General features: G+C 38.1%; 1 protein-coding gene across 1 annotated transcript in view; it reads right to left on the bottom strand.

The window, feature by feature from the left end:
* Positions 1-368: 368 nt before the first annotated feature.
* The window catches only part of BLTP3A (bridge-like lipid transfer protein family member 3A), a 109481-nt gene continuing 91587 nt past the window's right edge, over positions 369-18262 (bottom strand). The window contains exons 13-21 of the mRNA XM_054979899.1: positions 17515-17708; positions 13490-15006; positions 11898-12094; positions 10240-10394; positions 9989-10139; positions 8028-8293; positions 5634-5742; positions 5247-5362; positions 369-1407 (exon numbers count right to left, since the gene is read on the bottom strand). Coding sequence (XP_054835874.1) covers positions 1282-1407; positions 5247-5362; positions 5634-5742; positions 8028-8293; positions 9989-10139; positions 10240-10394; positions 11898-12094; positions 13490-15006; positions 17515-17708 — 2831 coding nt within the window. The 3' untranslated portion in view covers positions 369-1281. The remainder of the gene's footprint in view (positions 1408-5246; positions 5363-5633; positions 5743-8027; positions 8294-9988; positions 10140-10239; positions 10395-11897; positions 12095-13489; positions 15007-17514; positions 17709-18262) is intronic.

The raw sequence follows: 18262 nt of genomic DNA, 5'->3' as shown, positions 1-18262 counted from the left end.
CATGTTCCATATGGACCCAAGTGTAGGGAAGGAATAATCATGTCCTAATTTAAGGATTACATTAACAGAAGAAATTTGTGGATTTTTTAAATTGACATTTTCTTCCCCCTGGTCTTTACTAATTTCATACATGGATTTCATCATATCTTGCTTGTTGAAATTGTTTTGTGGAAAAAACCCTCTTTGGGCTTGATAATTTTATGGAAGCACCGAAGAAAACAAGTCGTGGCCTAGCATTTCTTCACACAACTGCTGTTTCATACATTTAAAAAAATCACGTAAATAGTTACACAAGTCAAAGCAGCAAAAAATGTTTGTGTATTCAGTAGTTTTATAATAATACAAAAGTGTCTGCCTGCATTAATCTGGATTACAGAATGTTGCAGGATATAGTTTATGGTTCAACATTTAGCAGATGGGTCTCCAAGTATAGTGCTTGAACCCAAGGGGATGTGCAGAATTCATTTCTTCCGTGCTCCCCATTCCTCTCATTTAAGGAGGTAAGACACCAAGGTTATCTGTGTATTATAATGTAAAGAGTGGGGATGGGGGAAAGTTTCCAACGTGTTTTAACAGGCAATTTGTCTAACAGGCAGTTTCTTATCAAACTACATCCAATATAGATCATTGTATTGCAACAAGACAATGAAGTTGAAAGCGGACAGTGTCTACACACTGATGTCTCCAGTGCTCACCAAATAACGTATCATTAAAAACAGCTTATTGAGAAACAAGCCACCCAAAGTCTTCTCCTTTCCAGAGTACATGATGACTGTTATACTTCCTATTCCCTGCCACCTTTTTCTTGTGCTACGATTGCTTCCTATCATTTATTTTCAGTGGCTAACAAGGCTTTAGGCAGGTAGCCTGACTTTATTTCTTTGTTGTATGGCAAGGATGTCCCCAATACCACCAGCCACCACTAACTGCAACGAAAGAGGAAGTAGATGTATGGTTCAAACATTAGTCATTTGTCAGCACCACTTTAAGATGACTTGGACAAAGGAGAAACATCTTCCTTGTGTTTGGCTTTGCTACTTTTAGATTTAACACTGTTTTGTACTGCCTTCAAAGGCATATGGCTGCAAAACTGATTTATCTACTCCCATTTACTTTCATGTTGCCCCTGCAATCTCATCTCTTATAATGCCACATTGTTCCTGTTCGTCAAGGCAGTTACTCTGAGGTTGCCCTAGTTAGGCATTAGGTAACAAATGAAATTATTTGATGCTGGTGTTGATCTCTGGTTGCCCTGAGCATCTGTAGCCCAGGTTGCTGCTGTCAAAGTTGGAAGAGAGGATCATATTTCCTAATTTCCTGTAGTAGACGCTCCTTGTCTAGATTAGCTTCTGCTAGGGCATTTTTGGTAACTTGTAGTGCTCTCTCCAAAGCTGGCACTTCTTTTAGCTACAAAAGACAAAATGAGGTTATTTGCCAAAATGTAAGGTGCAATTTGGAATATGAGGCATTAAACATACAACATGGACTGGTATTGGAAGGCACTGATCTGTACTCAGTAATTACTACCATCCCCCCAATTTTTTTTTACAACTCTTGACTGGTGCATCCAAGAATTTTATGCAATAATTAAAGAAGTTCTGTTTAAGAAGAAAATTATTTGGATTCAAAATGTTTGTGTCAATTTAAAAATTTTCTAGTCACAAAGGTTTTTTTTAACCCTATAATATTTATAACAGGGTGGGGGGAAAGCCTGGGGTGATTCACTAGAAAGGTGTATTGCCATTAGAGACTATTATCTACATTTTGAAATTGTGAATCAGGTTGTCTGCAGAACTGTTTTTTCTGTTCTGCTATTTTTTCATTATAATCCAAAAGCATATACAAAGAACAATTTGCACAACAGATTTTTATATCTAATATTAGTCAGACAAGTTTATTAATATAAAAGCTGTGCCATATTTAAAATAGAAAAATGCTTTTCACACATGTTAAATCAACATATATTCATCTGGTCAAACATTTTTTTTCTTTTGGAATTCCAAAACTGCAGACTAGACTTTTACAACTCTATCACTACAATCCAGCGTTCTGTGGGATTCTGATACTATGTACTGCTGCATAGTGTGTCCCTCTGGCACTAGGTACTTCCACTCATGCAAGTCCAGTGTCTTTCAATGAACCCCAAAGTGCCTAGAACTAGAGGGACATACTCCATAGTAGAGGACTTCCCAAGCAATGGACAAAGAAAAACATAAGCAAGGCTTAGGATCCAAACCAGAGATCTGTACAGAGGTTCTCGGTTCACCACTGTCTGGGAATACTGCTTATCTGTTCATTTCTGCATTACAATTAATTTCAAAGTTCTGTTGCTCTGTTCCACAAGCAAGAGGTTGGTTCCTACTATCATGCAACAACACGTTTTGTGTGTCGCTATGAGCCAAAACACACATTAAGAAATACCTAGGTTCAGCACGTGTTCTCTTACCTCAAGGTTTGCCGGGATCTGTAGGCGTCCTGGAAGCTTAAAGTTTAGCATTTACAGAGCAGCAGGGAGGGAAATACAGGCACCTGTATTTCCCTTCCCCTTCCTGCTGCTCTGTAAATGCTAAACTTTAAGCTTCCAGGATGCCTACAGATCCTGGCAAACCTTGAGGTAAGAGAACAAGTTTAGCATTTACAGAGCAGCAGAAAGGGGAAGGGAAATACAGGCGCCTGTATTTCCCTCCCTGCTGCTCTGTAAATGCTAAACTTTAAGCTTCCAGGACGCCTACAGATCCCGGCAAACCTTGAGGTAAGAGAACACGTGCTGAACCTAGGTATTTCTTAACGTGTGTTTTGGCTCTATGAAGCTTCTATTTCAGCATATCTTTCTCCCTTTCCCTCTATATGGCAGCAGAGACCAGATCTTCTCCACCTGTCACAGGAAACTAGAAAAGTGATTCTGGAACCATCAAGGATGGAAAGGCTGAAGGCCAACATAGAAAGAGCAGGATTTGGCATAATTCTCAATATGTTCACAAAGGCAGCCTCAAAGATTCTCTTTTTGCCTAGTCCAAGATCACTAAGTATTTCTCAGTAATTAATCAAGCCACTTTTAGAGATAAAGGATCTGCTACATTAAAAATCCTGTTAGTCTGGAGTCATATTAAAATTCTTAACTAAAAGGTTCTCCATTCACACTGACCCAATATGGACCTCTTGGAATTTTCTTTGAAAATCCCAGCTTGATGAGGCAACTAAGGGAGCCTTGAACACACTGCTTCCATAACTTCCCCCTCCTTTTCTTATCTGGAAATGCTCCCAGCATCTGTGAACTCCCTCCTTATCACCTTCAGTCAGTCAGGGAACATGCTTACCCAACATCCGCCTTGCCAAATATTTGTTTTCATTCAAGTATTAAGTTTTAAAAGTAAAACCAGGACCATTCTCCAAAACGAAATTCCTGTATTGTGTATGTTTCTGCTAGAATAACCAACAAGTAGTGCTATGGAAGCTTCCCAACTTCTATGGTTTGATTTATTTATTTTTAGAAAGAGATGAAAGGTGAAGGAGGGAGTGGTAGGTTTCTTACTGACATCTTTGCGGGTCTTTCCAGTTTTTATTATAATTTTATTTTATTGCTTACTGTAAATGTTTTTATTCTAATTTGTTGTAAGGTAGTTTAAATTACTGATATGGGGTCTTTTGGGTTGTTTGGGTAATACTTGTCATTTTTTATTCCTTTTATGATTTTATACAAAAATTTTGGAAGTAAAAAATAGCTTCCCATTGACACGTTATATTCTCCCTGTGCTTGTGTTTCCTTCTGGATTTCACCTTGGGCTATCGCTTAGGTTACTGCTCTTGGCCCTGCCAATGGGTGCTCAGCTTGGAGTACTTGTGTTCTGTGCCTCTTATATTCTCTTGAGTGTGGCGCTTTGTTCTGCCTTGGTATGAGTGCAACTGCTTGAGTGGGCTAACTATTCCAATAAGCTATCTGGTTTCACCATCACAATCTAAATAATTCTTTCAAACTTGTGCTAGAAGCTTTGTCACTTTGTCAGAAGATCCTGTTATGGTTGCTTGTGTGTGTCATTGTCCAGATTGGATGTATTCTCTTAAACTGAGTATAAAACCCAAGCTGGAAGCTCCTATAACAGAGATGGCAGAAGGAAGGTTTTCTTCCTTACCCTCAGGCTACACTAGAATGGAGATGGGATCATGCATGCAGACATGCATCTAGGGAATATATAACTCCTTCTAACACATGTTAGCAAAAGGAAGGAAGGATGTTAACATCTCTTTCTCTGAATTACTGACTACTCTTCAAAATAAATTTTATTCTCTGAAACAAAGTAATATTATAAATAGTACTAAAATATTTGCTGAAATTAGTACCAAAATTTCTTTTGAAGATAAATATTTGATTGTTGCTTACTCATACAGCACTGATATACTGTATGCTTCATATTTCCTATCTAACTCACTTCTCATAACTGCCATACAAGTTAATTCACTATAACTGTCATAGAGAATGAGAGCTATTATTAAAGTAAGGATTTCTAATAGTCCTATTAACCATCTAGTGCAATTTTCTACAGAACAATGTGATTTTATGTACTAGAAATACTACGATTTGATCTTTATATATTAACATGAACAAACTCTGTTACCAATGGTTATTTGAAGTCACTATGCACTATTGTTATCATCTGATGTTTATTTATCTATTTTGTTGTTTCCCACAGCTTGGTTTCTAAGCATTGTTTCTGTTTGTGCACTCATCATATGTTGCAAAGGTATTCCTCTGCTGTGGATCACATTCCTCCAGCATGGATTGTTCTCTGACTTACTGAAAGACAGGCGTATGGCATGAGCAGATGTCCCTAGTGCTAGGGAAACATGTTCCGCAGCTGTGTACTGCCTCCATAACAGAAAAGAGTGCTCACCAAGTGGCAACAAGGATAAGGATCCAAGCCATTATTATGCTACTGCACAGATTATCACTTTGATCTGTTCCATTATTTATGGTATTTTGCTAAAACTATATTTATTAGCATATATTATGCTTCAGTCTTTTTAGAAAATGCCATATTGCTTTATCCAAGGCTTTGTCCTTGCTTCTGAAAACAAGTATGAAAGCAGATAAGACAACTGATGCGAAGGAATCCACAAAGAGAACAGTCAAAAAGAAACAACCCCAAAAGATATAAACACTGATGTATGGGTTTATATTTATTTATCTACCCCATTTCTTTTTGTGGTTATAAATTACTCATACTCTGTTACAAGGCAGTATGGCATACCTGTAGTTCATCGTTCTCTGCTGCTGGAGCTATAGAGGTTCTCTCTACTGGTACCTGTTTTTTCTTAAGATCTTTCTTAAGACTTCTCTGCACAGCTGATCCTTCCCCCTTTGCAGCTGGAAAGTAATGTAGAAATCACATGTATGATAACACATACAATGGAGGTCCTTTTAGAGTATTCTCTCAGACTGAGTACGTAAAGGAAGGAAATACCTGGACTGATCCCCCTTACTGATCATCTAACATCTGACTCATGTCATATTAATGATACACTGGTTGTAGCAGCAAAAAAAGGAAACAGATTGTAAGTCTTTAGCAAGTATAGCTATTTTAACTGCAGCTTCTTCCAACCAGGACCACTGACACAAAATGTTCTATGGTACTTACCTGTTATAAAGAACACTCCGTCATCATTACACCAAACAACAATATGATCTACTGCAAGAATTATAGGGACAGGACCAGGAGAAGTAGGGTATACTCGAGGACTGTCATCCTGCAAGACAGAATATTACCTTGGCTACAGAAAATTACTCTTTCCCAAATTCTTACACTACCTGTTGCCAGTATTTCTAAATTCCATGCTATTAAACAGGAAGCAATTGTTACAAAAGAAGTTTGGATCCAATTCATGGCTATCATCCTGAGTGACTGAAGTATATACACAATGCACTTCCACAAGGAGGGTGGATGATGATATGCAGATTTTCCCTTCTTGGGTCAATTCCTCTACTTATCCTGGAATACCACTATAGAAAATCCTGACTCTTTTTGAGAACATTTTTTTGAGAATGCCACTGCAAGGAGAAGGCTGAAAAATCTCCATTTACAGAACTTTGGATCCAACCTCTTATTTTTTAGCCTGCCTTTTCAAGACTCAAGAAGGCTATCAAAGAGTAACATATTTAATCAAAGCATTACACATAAAGCCTTGGATAGTGATGTCAGCAACAAGAATAAGCATGTTCTTGTCTTCAGTCTATGGAAACAAGATCAATTCATTATGGTGTTGCAAAACTCTGTCTTCTCTATTAGTATATTTACTGTTAACAGTGCTATTTATATAGCCAGTAGAAATTACTATGGAAGATAAGTAGATTCATACCAACAATCCTCTATACCACATTTGAACAACACACACACACACCGGCCTCCGTATCCCACACACTGGGAATTCCCAAGACCATGAAATAAGAGGGCGAGTGGTTTCTCCAAGGAAAAGGATTCATGAACACAATCTTTCCAAGGACTACAAAACTACTCTCAAGGCATTTGTCTGTTTATATTCTGCAAATACTAGATCCCTGATCAGGTATAAAATACGTTATCTGCGTAGGAGTGAGAAGAGTTTTGGAAACCTGCAGAAAATGGTAAAGGAAAAAATCCTGCCGTAGTTGGATGGGAGTTCAGAAATCTGAGGTGGGCTGTCTTAGGACAAGGTTATCAGTGGCCAAGATTCCTGACTTCTCCAAGAGATTCATGTCCTCTCCCATAGGCCCAGAGTCCCTTTTTATGTGAAGGTGCTTCTAAATAGCAGCTTTTTTGAAGCACCAACAGAAATGATTACAGAAAGTACCTCAGAGGTAACTATTAGCATAGAGGTTTGATGGTACTGTCATCAGCTTAGCATTACAGTTGTGCCATCCGTGCTGATATTACAGCCAGGTCTGTGTTTGATTGCGAAATCTAGCATGCAAACCTAATATTGCACTTGGTATTGGTAACTCTTCAATGCAAAAGCACCTTAGACTTTAAACCTCTCCACTCCAGTCATTGCAAAGGATTCCAATCTGCATGAAAGGCCAGATCTTGATACAGAGAGCATTTGGGCTTCCTTGAGACAGAACATACAACCCATCTTCTTAAGCAGAAGGAAAGGAAAAATTAATATTTTGATTACTTTTAAAGATTATAAGTGATAGGGTGCAGATCTCTTGGACATAAAAAAGATGAAGGCTTCTGAACTCTAAACTCTCAACTCTTGGAGTCTAAACCCCTGTGAGGCAACTTTCCCCCATACCTTTGCAGCTTCTTCAGTTCCCTGACATGTAATCTCTGAGGTTTAGTGGCTCCTCACGGACAGTGTGGGTTGCAACATAAGAATATGTCCTGGGTGGGGGCATGTGTGTGTGGTGAAAATCCCTCCCTCCATTGCATGAGCAGAAATGCAACCTGCACAAATGGATGAGGAGCTGGGATCAAACTCTTTTATTGGTATATCTTGATAACCGGTTTTAGCTGATATAAAAGCAAAACTAAATATACATTATGTTTATTTGCACTTTTCCTGTTATAAATTAATTCTAGAGTTTATAAATCTGTTAAATACCTTAAATTTCTGTTAAATAGTGCTGCCATGATCATTGAGCATATTCACTCCTCTCTCCAATAAAGCCTCTTCCCATGACCAGCTCTCTGTACTCCTGCCTGCAGTGGTAAGATAGGTGGCAACAAGAGGCAGGACTTTTTTGGTTTGGTCATGCCTCATTTTTGGATTGACTCCCCCTTGAGGCTATATTATTGTCCTCTAGGAGCCAGGCCAACACATTTTTCTTTACACAGGCTTTTAATCAAAAGGCTCCATCTCTTTTAGCTGCTTTAATGGTCTGCTTCTAGCCAGAGGGTCATATGTTTGGTTTTATTCCTTGTTTTAATGTAGATAATCTTTGAGTGTGTTGTTTTTAGGATTTGATCATTTGGGGTTTTGTTTTCCAAATCTTGTGAGCCTGTACAAATTTTTGAAGGGGCGCCATATACATAAATAACAGCACAAAAACTCACGTTCAGTGTGATCTTGGCATCCATAATTTCAATCTTCAATGGAATAGCTTCAGTAATCATCTCATCCTCAAGAAAGGGCCCAAGGCTAGTCAGGGAGGATGTCAGCAGTTCTTTATGACAGCTATGGATCACCACGTGGAAAAAGCCATTTTCGACAGCCAGAGGTGAATGTACTGTGGCGCTCGGTCCTATTTCAAATCGTAAACACACCTCAGGCTGAGTCTGGTTGGTTTCTTTCATTGCAGGCCTCTCTGGGTTTGGATTTCCTAAAAACATAAAAGTGATTTTTAATGGGAAAACTGCAGTTGGAAATTATCCATCTTTGTGTTGCTAAAGCTCTCGAACAAACTAAGTTAATGACATAAGCTAAAGGAAAAGACTGTCTAGTTACACCAAGAACAGTGATTGCAAGTCCAATTTTCTTTGGGCAGCCAATTTTCCTGATAGAAAATTAAACCAAAGTTGATACTTCTAAAGAGAGTCACAGTTTATCCTGCTGCCTTCAGCTATCTTATTTCAAGAAGACATTTCTATGTACTTGATTATCAAAATTATTTAGCTTTTTTAAGAAAAGAGAATCATGCATTCATTGAGGAGAAATTAAGCCCCATTCATCAGTAAAACTGTCAACTAGTGCTTTCTTTCTTTCTGACAAACAAAAAGTTTTAATTACTAATTCAATTTCCATCCTATTTTGCATTCTGCTTTCTAATGGACAACAGATGTACAAGTGAAGGAAGGTGTCAAAATTAAGTATACCTTACACCTTCCTTCTAAAATATAAATTAAAATATAAATTAATTGGAGATTTACATTGCTAAAATAATCTAGCTCAAGAGTCTAGAGACTCAAGGATTGCAGAGAGAACATAGCTATGCAGAAGTCTTCACATTGCCACACAGCTCACAATACCACCTTCCAGATTCCTGCCACTCTAAAATCTAGGGTGGTCTACTTTCCCTGAAGCACCCATAATTTAAATCTAGAGGCTGCATACTGGACTGAAATTGCAACATTGAGTATGGCATAAGGACTGAGTGCACACATCCACATACAGCCAACGTACATCTACTGTAGTGAGACAAATGGGGCATGTGTGAAGTTATGAGTAAGTTTTTTTTCCCTTAGAACTCTAGGCATTTAGGAAATGCTTGGCTCCCTCATGAGAAGGAAAATAGTGCTGTGTTGGATTTCCAGTTCATTTTTTTGTTTTTGCTTTTACCATACTGCTTAAACTAGCATTTCCCTTGCTTCTTGGTATCCACAGCAAGCCTTAGGAACCAGGGTTCCATGAGAACAAACATGTTGAATCAGACCAATAGGTCATAGAGTCCACAATCTTGTATAAAAGGAGGCCAGCCAGATGCCTCAGGAAGGAAGCATATCGCACCATGACAAACTAACTAAAGAAAAATAAATTCACAATAAATACAAAGTGAACAATGTTTTGTTGGTTAATTTTTATTGCAAAATCAATTTCAAACACTCTTAGAAACACTCTTAAGAGTGTTCGAAATTGATTTTGCAATAAGAAATTAACAAACAAAATGTCGTTCACTTTATTGTGTATTTATTTTTCTTTAGTTAGTTTGTCATGGTGCTATATGCTTCTTTTCCTGGTCTTTCCGTGACTCTCCAGCCTTAGATGCCCCAGGAAGGCTTACAAGTAGGAAACAGAGGCAAAGGCCTCCTTCTATTATACCTAATACTAGTATTCAGTATTAGGCTCTACTGCCTCTGAATATGGAGATTCTATGTAGTCATCATGGCAAATCATAGCCCTATCTTCCATCAATTTGTCTAATCCCACTGTAAAGCCAATTTGTTCATACGGAAAATTATATTCATTCCTCATTGTGAATACAGAGCAAAGGTGGGGAAATGATGGTGTGTACAGATCTCTGCACATGAATCAGAGCTGCTAAAACAGTAAACAAAAGCTCCATTGGCTAGTAACATACCTCTGCAGTCACTCTGCAGAAAGTGCCACATTCTTATATTTCCCAGTTGTTCTGGAGTTACCTCCGTAACCTGAAGGGCAAGTGCCATATCATCTCCTTTTGTCTCTATCACGCAGTTTACGTCATTCATTTTCAGAACCAAAACAGATACCTAGAACAGTAACATAGAACAACTTATTGCTGAAGCATACCTGGTCTCTTCAACCTCCTGCTGAGAAAAAGAAACAGAAAGGGGAGAGGGTATATCTAACCAGCTGAGGGTCAGAGTCATCATCTCCACTCTGAGAAGCTGAGGTATTGATATATGTTGATTCTCTCTCCTCATCTGCCACTGGGCTTGCTCTGCTGTCTGCATCATCGAGAATTTGAGGAAGGTGTCCTGGTGTAAGATGATCCAGACTAGACTCTGAAGAATTAAGACAATGAGCATCGGTTTTACCTTTGATTTCAGAAGTTTTGGTCACTCTCCACTTCTTGTACTGTACTTATAGCACAAATATGAATGCCAGAGTCCTAGAAACTGAACCCATTACATACCTTGGATTGAATTTCAAAATCAAATTAAAACACCTCATTTTTTGCAACACTGAGAAATTTCTTCTGAACATGAACTTAGGAGACTATTGTTTGTCAGACATTCTTCTGCTTCCTCTTAAGCTCAGTACAACGGCACTGAAATTTCAACATGAGTTCTCCAGAGCTGAAGCTTGTTTATCTCACCCCCTTCCACCTTGTCCATCAGTAGAGCATTTTCAGTTTGCTCGTATATTAGAACTACAAGTGGATGATGCTTTTGTGGAATTTAGGCATTCTGTAAACCTCCGTAATTGCCAAATATGTACATAACTGAAAACATACTATAAAAAAATAAAAAACAGGAACTCCAATATCTGCATTTCATGATAAGTTGTAAATGGTTGCTCTAATAACTTGCCATAAATTAAGAATTTAAAGAATTTAGCGTCCTACATCTGCTTGCAATTTAAGCCCACATTTACACTGAAGGATGAATTGTTAGAGAAAACAAAATAGAATAGTTGGAAAAAGTATTTATTTCTTTCGGTCAGCATTTTATATCCTATTACATATTTTTTTTAGAGCAAAGGACTCAGGTGGCCATCAAAATTTATAAAATGAAAATAATGAGATGAATGAGAAACTTCTTTACTAATAATCTAAATCAGAGCTCAAATAAAAGCGCAGCTCAATTTTATCTGGCAATGCTGAAATTCAATGTATAGAAAAGTAGTCAGTCAGTGCTGGATTCACATACCCACCCCCACACCACAAACTTTACTGTCCAGATAGTTAGGAAGAAGTCCTCCTATTACAATTATTGCTGTAATTTTCTGCTAGGCTACTAAAAGACAGGGATGGCAGAAGCGTCTGAAACAGAGAAACATTAAATGGGGCACAAATATAAAAAGCTACGCATAAATTATTTCAAACATCTGTGTTGGGATACTTTGCTTTGTCCCTTTTTATGTGGAAAAATATTTAGCGTAAGAAAACTCTAAATTTCTGGCAAAAATATTACTACCAATTTTTAGTCAAAGGATGATTCATTTCTTAAAATCAGTGTGTGAAATGCAACTATCTCCATCCCAAGTCTCCCTTACCAGCATTTCACAAACCTAGACTGACTGCAGGTTTCCTGTTCTACATTTCAATTCCCTGCCTCTTCTGTCTCTTTCCCTGAAGAGGCACTGCATAGTTGCCAGTTCACTCCAGGGTTTCACTTACTGTCCCTCAGATATTACTTTATCACCTCTCATGTACTTAAGGGATCTACCTGTGCTTTTTATACATTGACAAAGCTTATATCTGTTTAATTTTTTACAAGAAAGTATATTTTAGTTTAGTATAACGGATTATAATGGGTGAGGAAATATAAATAAGTTCTGATTACCTGAATCCATAAGCATCACAAAACCATCACTGCCATCACTGTCTACTGACAGCCTATCTTCAGGACCACTGCCATCAAGCGAGCTGGTATCAAAGGAATGCTGGGATGCAGTTCTCTTCATGGAGAAGAAGCGCATTCGGTTGCCACTGCCTCCTACTGGAGTCAATGAGCCCTCTTCAGCCTTAGGTGTTGGATCCCTAAACAACAAGCCAGATCAAAGATGTTCGGTACTAATAAACTGTTCCAATATTTAGACATATAACCATAAAATGCCCCATTAATATTATGAGTGGTCTGCGGAGGAAGGGCTTGTATAATCTCAGTGATCTTGAGAATATGGATGACTTCTGTATACAGAAACATTTGGCAACCGATAGGGTTACCTGTCATTGGAGTCAGATTGCTAACTGACTCCAATGACAATAAGTCAGGGTTGCTGAATACGTTTTGTCCTTACTAAAACCTTGCACAGTATCCTCTTGCACAGTTGTCCTGAAGGGCGGTATATAAATCGAAAGTTGTTGTTGTTGTTTATTGGCAGCCATTCATTTACATAGAAGGAAGTAATGAGATACACTTGGGGACACCAGTGGGCATAACAGGTCATAACCTTGTCTCCTGCTCTAAAGACACGAATGTCTGGGGTCAGGGCCAAGATGTTCACCTCTTAATTGTAGTCCAGGTTGTCATTAGTTACTTCGTTTCATAGAACTCAATGGGAGCTATTGAGAACCAGCCCCTATCTTCACAGTCTACGCAGTTATCTCCATATTCCTACTAAGGATTTAGGTTTATGGTGTGATGAAACTTGGTGGACTGACTTTTATATCTAATGATTGTGTAAAGAAAAAAGAAATCAGATTCCATTTACCCTCATTCTACTCATGGGAAAATGGGAGTGTTATTTATGCCCTAAAGTAGTTAAAGAAGAGACAGCCAAACAGCTACCGTCCCAAAGACAGCCAACAACCAAGCAGAGAACTGAAGGTATTTTGCAGTCAACTGTGCAACAGTGATAGCATCCTATTGCTTTGGAATGAAAAGTGACAGACATTAAGAACTTTCAAAAAGAGTCCAGTAGCACCTTTAAGACTAACCAATTTTATTATAGCATAAGCTTTCGAGAATCAAGTTCTCTTCATCAGATGCCTGATCAAAACTGGGCAGATACAGAAGAGGAGGGGGAAAGAGAGAGAAAAGGAAGGGGGCATAAATCATTTATGCCCCCTTCCTTTTCTCTCTCTTTCCCCCTCCTCTTCTGTATCTGCCCAGTTTTGATCAGGCATCTGATGAAGAGAACTTGATTCTCGAAAGCTTATGCTATAATAAAATTGGTTAGTCTTAAAGGTGCTACTGGACTCTTTTTGATTTTGCTACTACAGACTAACACGGCTAACTCCTCTGGATCTATTAAGAACTTTGAGTTCAACACCAATCAAATGATGGATTTAACTGGCATTTAACCAACTTTTCCATAAAGTAATTGTCTGCAGTGAAAGAAGTTACACTTTCAGTGTTATAGAAATGGCAGTCAACAAATACCACAGTCAACTACTATTCCAGCTATAGTTCAGCTTAGAACAACCACTTACTTGGTTTGGGGACTGAACAACATTTTCTGCATAGTGGAAGCCATCTTTTCTCTGCTCAGGCTGAAAGCATCTCTTGTCATAGACATGGCTTCTTTGGTGAGGTCCATAGTCACATGCAAGGCTTCCTTAGTAGCATCCTTTGTTATATGCAGTGCACTTGATAATTCCATCTCCATGTTCTTCAAAGGGATCGGCTCTTCTTGCCCATTAAGGGAGACTTGTATGCCACCTAAAGGATCTACAATAGAAGACGATGGGCTGGAAACATGAGGCTTATGAGAGAGGCTTCCAAGATCAACCAATCTCTCTGCATAAAGGGTTTCTTCAGCTTCATGTGCTTCTTCTATAGGGCCTCTTTCCTCAGTGGCTTGGCTGTGAAACTCTTCTCCTCCCAAGGATCCATCACTCTGTGATCTCAGCATTCCATCCTGCAATGCACTCATATTTGTGTTTTCAATTCCACTATCTTCTAATACTTTCATGGGGCTGCCACCTCCTTTCTCAGAACTACTATCAGATCTGAGGTCCTTTCCCTCAGCAGCCAGTACCTCCTTATTTTCTGAAGGTGAGAGTTCAGATTCTATTAGACTTGTAGTATCAGAGTCTGTGGATCTAGGTTCCAATGCAGCATCTGTAGTAGGATGCATTAGCAATGCCATCTCAGCACTCTTGAACATGATACCAATACAAGTGGTTATGGATGCCAGTGGGGGCCCCATTACTTCCTGAGTGTCTTGGGTCAATTGTTCTTGAAAAGCCTTCAGAACTTCCTTCATCCTAAGTAGCATCAAATACTGGTAGTGATTAACTCGCACCTTCACATGTGCATTTGAATAAAGAAGCACATGAACATCAGCAGAGACTTCAATATCTTTATCATTTTCTTCCCCGTTAACACTACTATCTTCCAAGACCTCCTTTGCTTCTGGAGCGAGGAAGACACTCTTCAAATCCTGTTCAGTCTTTGATCTTTGGCAGAACTGTTCTGCTTTAGAAAAGTCCTGAGGTTTGGCATGATTACTAAAAGTAGCAGAAGGCTTCATTTTAACCTGCAGCTTTGATGTTTGGAATTGTTCCCACCTCTTTGGGAGACAAGCCCACATACAGAGTGGGAAAGGGTTGATAAAGCTAAGGGATTTGCCTTTTGAACTCTTGGCCCCCTCAAAGTCCAGGGAGATCTGGGTGAAGTTAACTGACCAAAGATCTTCAAAAGCTGAAGGCTTTCTAAAAGAATGGTGAAAGTCTGCAATTTTTTGAGCCTTGGTGTCCACTTGGTATGCATGGCGTAAGAAGAGGGTATGGAGGAGGCTAAAGTTATCCTGAAATTTAGGAAACTGAGTGTAGCTGGAATGGAAGAATTCTGAAGCAGCAAATCTACGAAACAGGTTCTGGAGGGCCAAACAACTGCAGTGAGGAGCATGCCGTGTGTTGGTGGCTGTCATCTCTGTCGTGTGAATAGAGAGGCAGTGGGGACGGTCTTGGTGGTCAATTACTTTCTTCTCTACTGGAATGTTCAACTGCAGCAATTAAAGAAAAAGGGAGAGGAGAAAATAAAAGGACCTACAGACAAACGATGCATTGTATCCTTAGCTTGAAAACAAAATAGTTATTACTTACGTTGTATTTTTAGTGTAAAAGATACTTTATAGAACTTACCACTAGCTCCTTTTCAAAACAATGATGTGAAGATAGGGCATTAATATTACTCGTAGCAGCAGAGGCTGTGATTGCGTAAAACTTCATAACATCATCATGACTGAGCAAAGAACTGACCCAGGCTTCTTAAGGTTTACACCCTATCCAATAAGACCACTTTAATTTACAATATATTTAAAAAGAGAGATGTTAGAGAAATTAATTTTACTGTAGCAGACAAGAAAACTCTAGAATTTTATATCTGGAAGCCATTTACTTGTTGCCATACAAAGACCTCTTCTGTGAGGCATTTGTTGCATGCCAAACTGGTTGTCACACACTTCTGTTTATACTTGTCTTACCTGGGTTTGACTTAACAAGCACTGATGAAACTGCATTAAAAATAATTCTATATATTGTGATACAGAGATACCAACACCTTCCTTTTAAACAAGGGATATTTATGAGTGCTTCAACATGATACTGGAGAAAGATGTCAATTTTCTACAGGTTACATGAAAAGAGATGAGAAGCACAATGTGCCTTTCAGGAAAGGTAGAAAAATTGAATTGTCTCCACTCCACAAATGAAGTGCCTTTTTGTCCTGTACAGTTCAAAGTAGAATGGAAAACAATGGTATCTTAGAAATTAAAAAAGACATGTTAAGATGGGATGGAGTACAGTCGTCTTTGTTGGGGAGAATATCAGTTATCAAGATGAATGTTTTACCTAGGATTTATTCCTCTTCCAGACAATACCAGTGTTAACTTCAGATGTACCATTTAAACAGTGGCAAAAGGATATTTCAACTTTTATGTGGTAAGGCAAAAACCAAGAGTTAAATACAAAATTTTACAAGATGCAAAGGAGAGAGGCAGCCTAGGTTTACCAGACTTGAAGGTGTATTATGCTGCCACATGTCTAATGTGATGAAGGAATGGATACTTCTGAGAAATGAGAGGCTCCTGACATTGGAAGGTCATGACCTGAGATTTGGATGGCATGCTTATTTGTTGGTATGATAAAGTAAAGGTTAATGTAGACTTCAAAAATCATGATATTAGGAGAGCCATCTTGAGAATTTGGAATAAATACAAACTGAGATTATCACAGAAGACACCTCTTTGGATTTCAACACAGGAAGCATTTTATAGACGTGAGATGACTACTAAACAGGGATGGTTGACCTATGGAGATTTACTAGAATTCTCACAAGGAGCTTGTAAATTGAAGACAAGGGAAAATTTAATAGTTAAAGGTTATAAATGTCAATGTTTTTTCTTTGCTCAACTTCTACAAAGGTTTAAATCAGATAAAAAATTATGGGGCTTTGATTACAAAAAGACAGTGTTTGAAAAAGAGCTTTGTACAAATAACGAACATGTTATTTATAAAACATAAACTTTTGTTGAAATTTGAAACAGAAGAAGAATCTGTGAAAGACTGGTAAAATGAGCTAAAATTTTTGGGCATAATATACCAATGGACCAGTGGGGAAAGGGGCTCAAATTCACTTTGTGTTCCACACTTAAAGAAAATTTCTATAAAATGATGTATCGGTGGTATATGTCTTCTGGTAAATTAGCAAAAATGAGTAAAGGTATGTCAAACAAATATTGGAAATGTGAGCAACATGAAGGAACATTTTATCATTTTTGGTGGACTTGCCCTAAAGCAAAAAAATATTGGTCACAAATTCATAGGATAATACAAAAAATGTTGAAGATCCAATATACAATTTAAACCAGAAGCCTTTTTGTTGGGACTAACGGATAAATAGTTGGAAAATAAACATGTTATCTTATCCGCCCTGAGCCTGCTGGTGTGGGGAGAGAGGAATATAAATTGAATATAAATAAATAAATAAAATTTCTATATATGACCATGGTGGCTAGGCCTTTATAGACACAAAAATCGAAAAGTACAGTATTGCCTTCAATCGAGGACTGAATTGTTAAAATGATGGAGTTAACGGAGATGGCTAAACTTACAGCTCTGATCAGAAATAAAACATTGTCTACTTTTATGGTTAACTGGAAACATCTTATTGACTTTCTGCATGAGACGAGGAAAAATGAACTGATGAGCTATGATTTTGATTTTAAGAAGATAAATTTGGGAAAAATAAATAGAAGGGGGGCAGTATTGAAACGGTTAATTTTGGAGATATTAAAACTAAAAGTATAATGTTTGTAAAGATGATAGGTGTTGTAGAGAAAAATGGAAAATGAAATATATTTTTCTTTGTTATTTTCAGTTTGTATTCTTTTTCTCTCTTTGTATTCTTTTTTCTTTACTTTTTTCTTCTATTTCTCAGCCTTTTACTGGGCTTTTAATCTTATTAATAAAATGAAAAATTTAAACTCTAAAAAAAAAGAAAACAGAAGTACCTTCAGCTTGAAGCCATCCAGTCTGACATCAATGTGCTCATCCTGCTTGCCAGAGTTCTCCAGCTCATAAATAGCTTTGAAATGCTGTAGGCTGCGATAGAGATCAAGGCAGAACAAATTCACCCAAAGCATGCTCACTGTGTCCAAGGTGAAAATCAAACCATTCAGCTGCAGGTACAGGTTTGGGCATGGGACTGGAGAGGAGAAAAGTGCAGGTTAGCATTGGATTGGGACCACTCACTGAGGAAGAAAATGATAGTGTTTTGATCAGAATGATATACAGAATGCAAGAGCTGCATCTGTATAAACACATATGGAATCTAGCTCAGTATGTTGCCTCTAACAACTCTATAAGGAAATCAGTTCTTATCCTGCCATTCTTTACAAGTTTGCATATCTCGAAGGGGCTCTAGATCTCTTTGAGAATGCTGATCATTATTATGCTTCTAATTCATTTGCCAATTCCTGTCTGAAGTTTTAATAATGTTCCATGGCAAACCGCCCCCCCCCCGTTACTACTAAATTACCTATACGTATACAATATGAAGTACTGTTTGACTTGTTTCTAAATGTTATTCATTTCATTAAATGCTTTTTAAGTCCTTTTATTACAAGGAGGAAAATCCCTATTTACTTTAGCTACAACTATTATGAATCAGCCCCAAGAAACAGGGCTATGCTGTAGGACAACCCTGACAGGGGCAGGCTAGTTCCCAGAACCTCCCAGTGAGTTCTAGGAGACAGAGAT

Source organism: Eublepharis macularius, chromosome 5 (assembly GCF_028583425.1).
Source record: "Eublepharis macularius isolate TG4126 chromosome 5, MPM_Emac_v1.0, whole genome shotgun sequence".
NCBI classification, from domain to species: Eukaryota; Metazoa; Chordata; class Lepidosauria; order Squamata; family Eublepharidae; genus Eublepharis; species Eublepharis macularius.
Note: the sequence above shows the minus strand (reverse complement) of the source record. Positions and strands in the feature narration are given on the sequence as shown.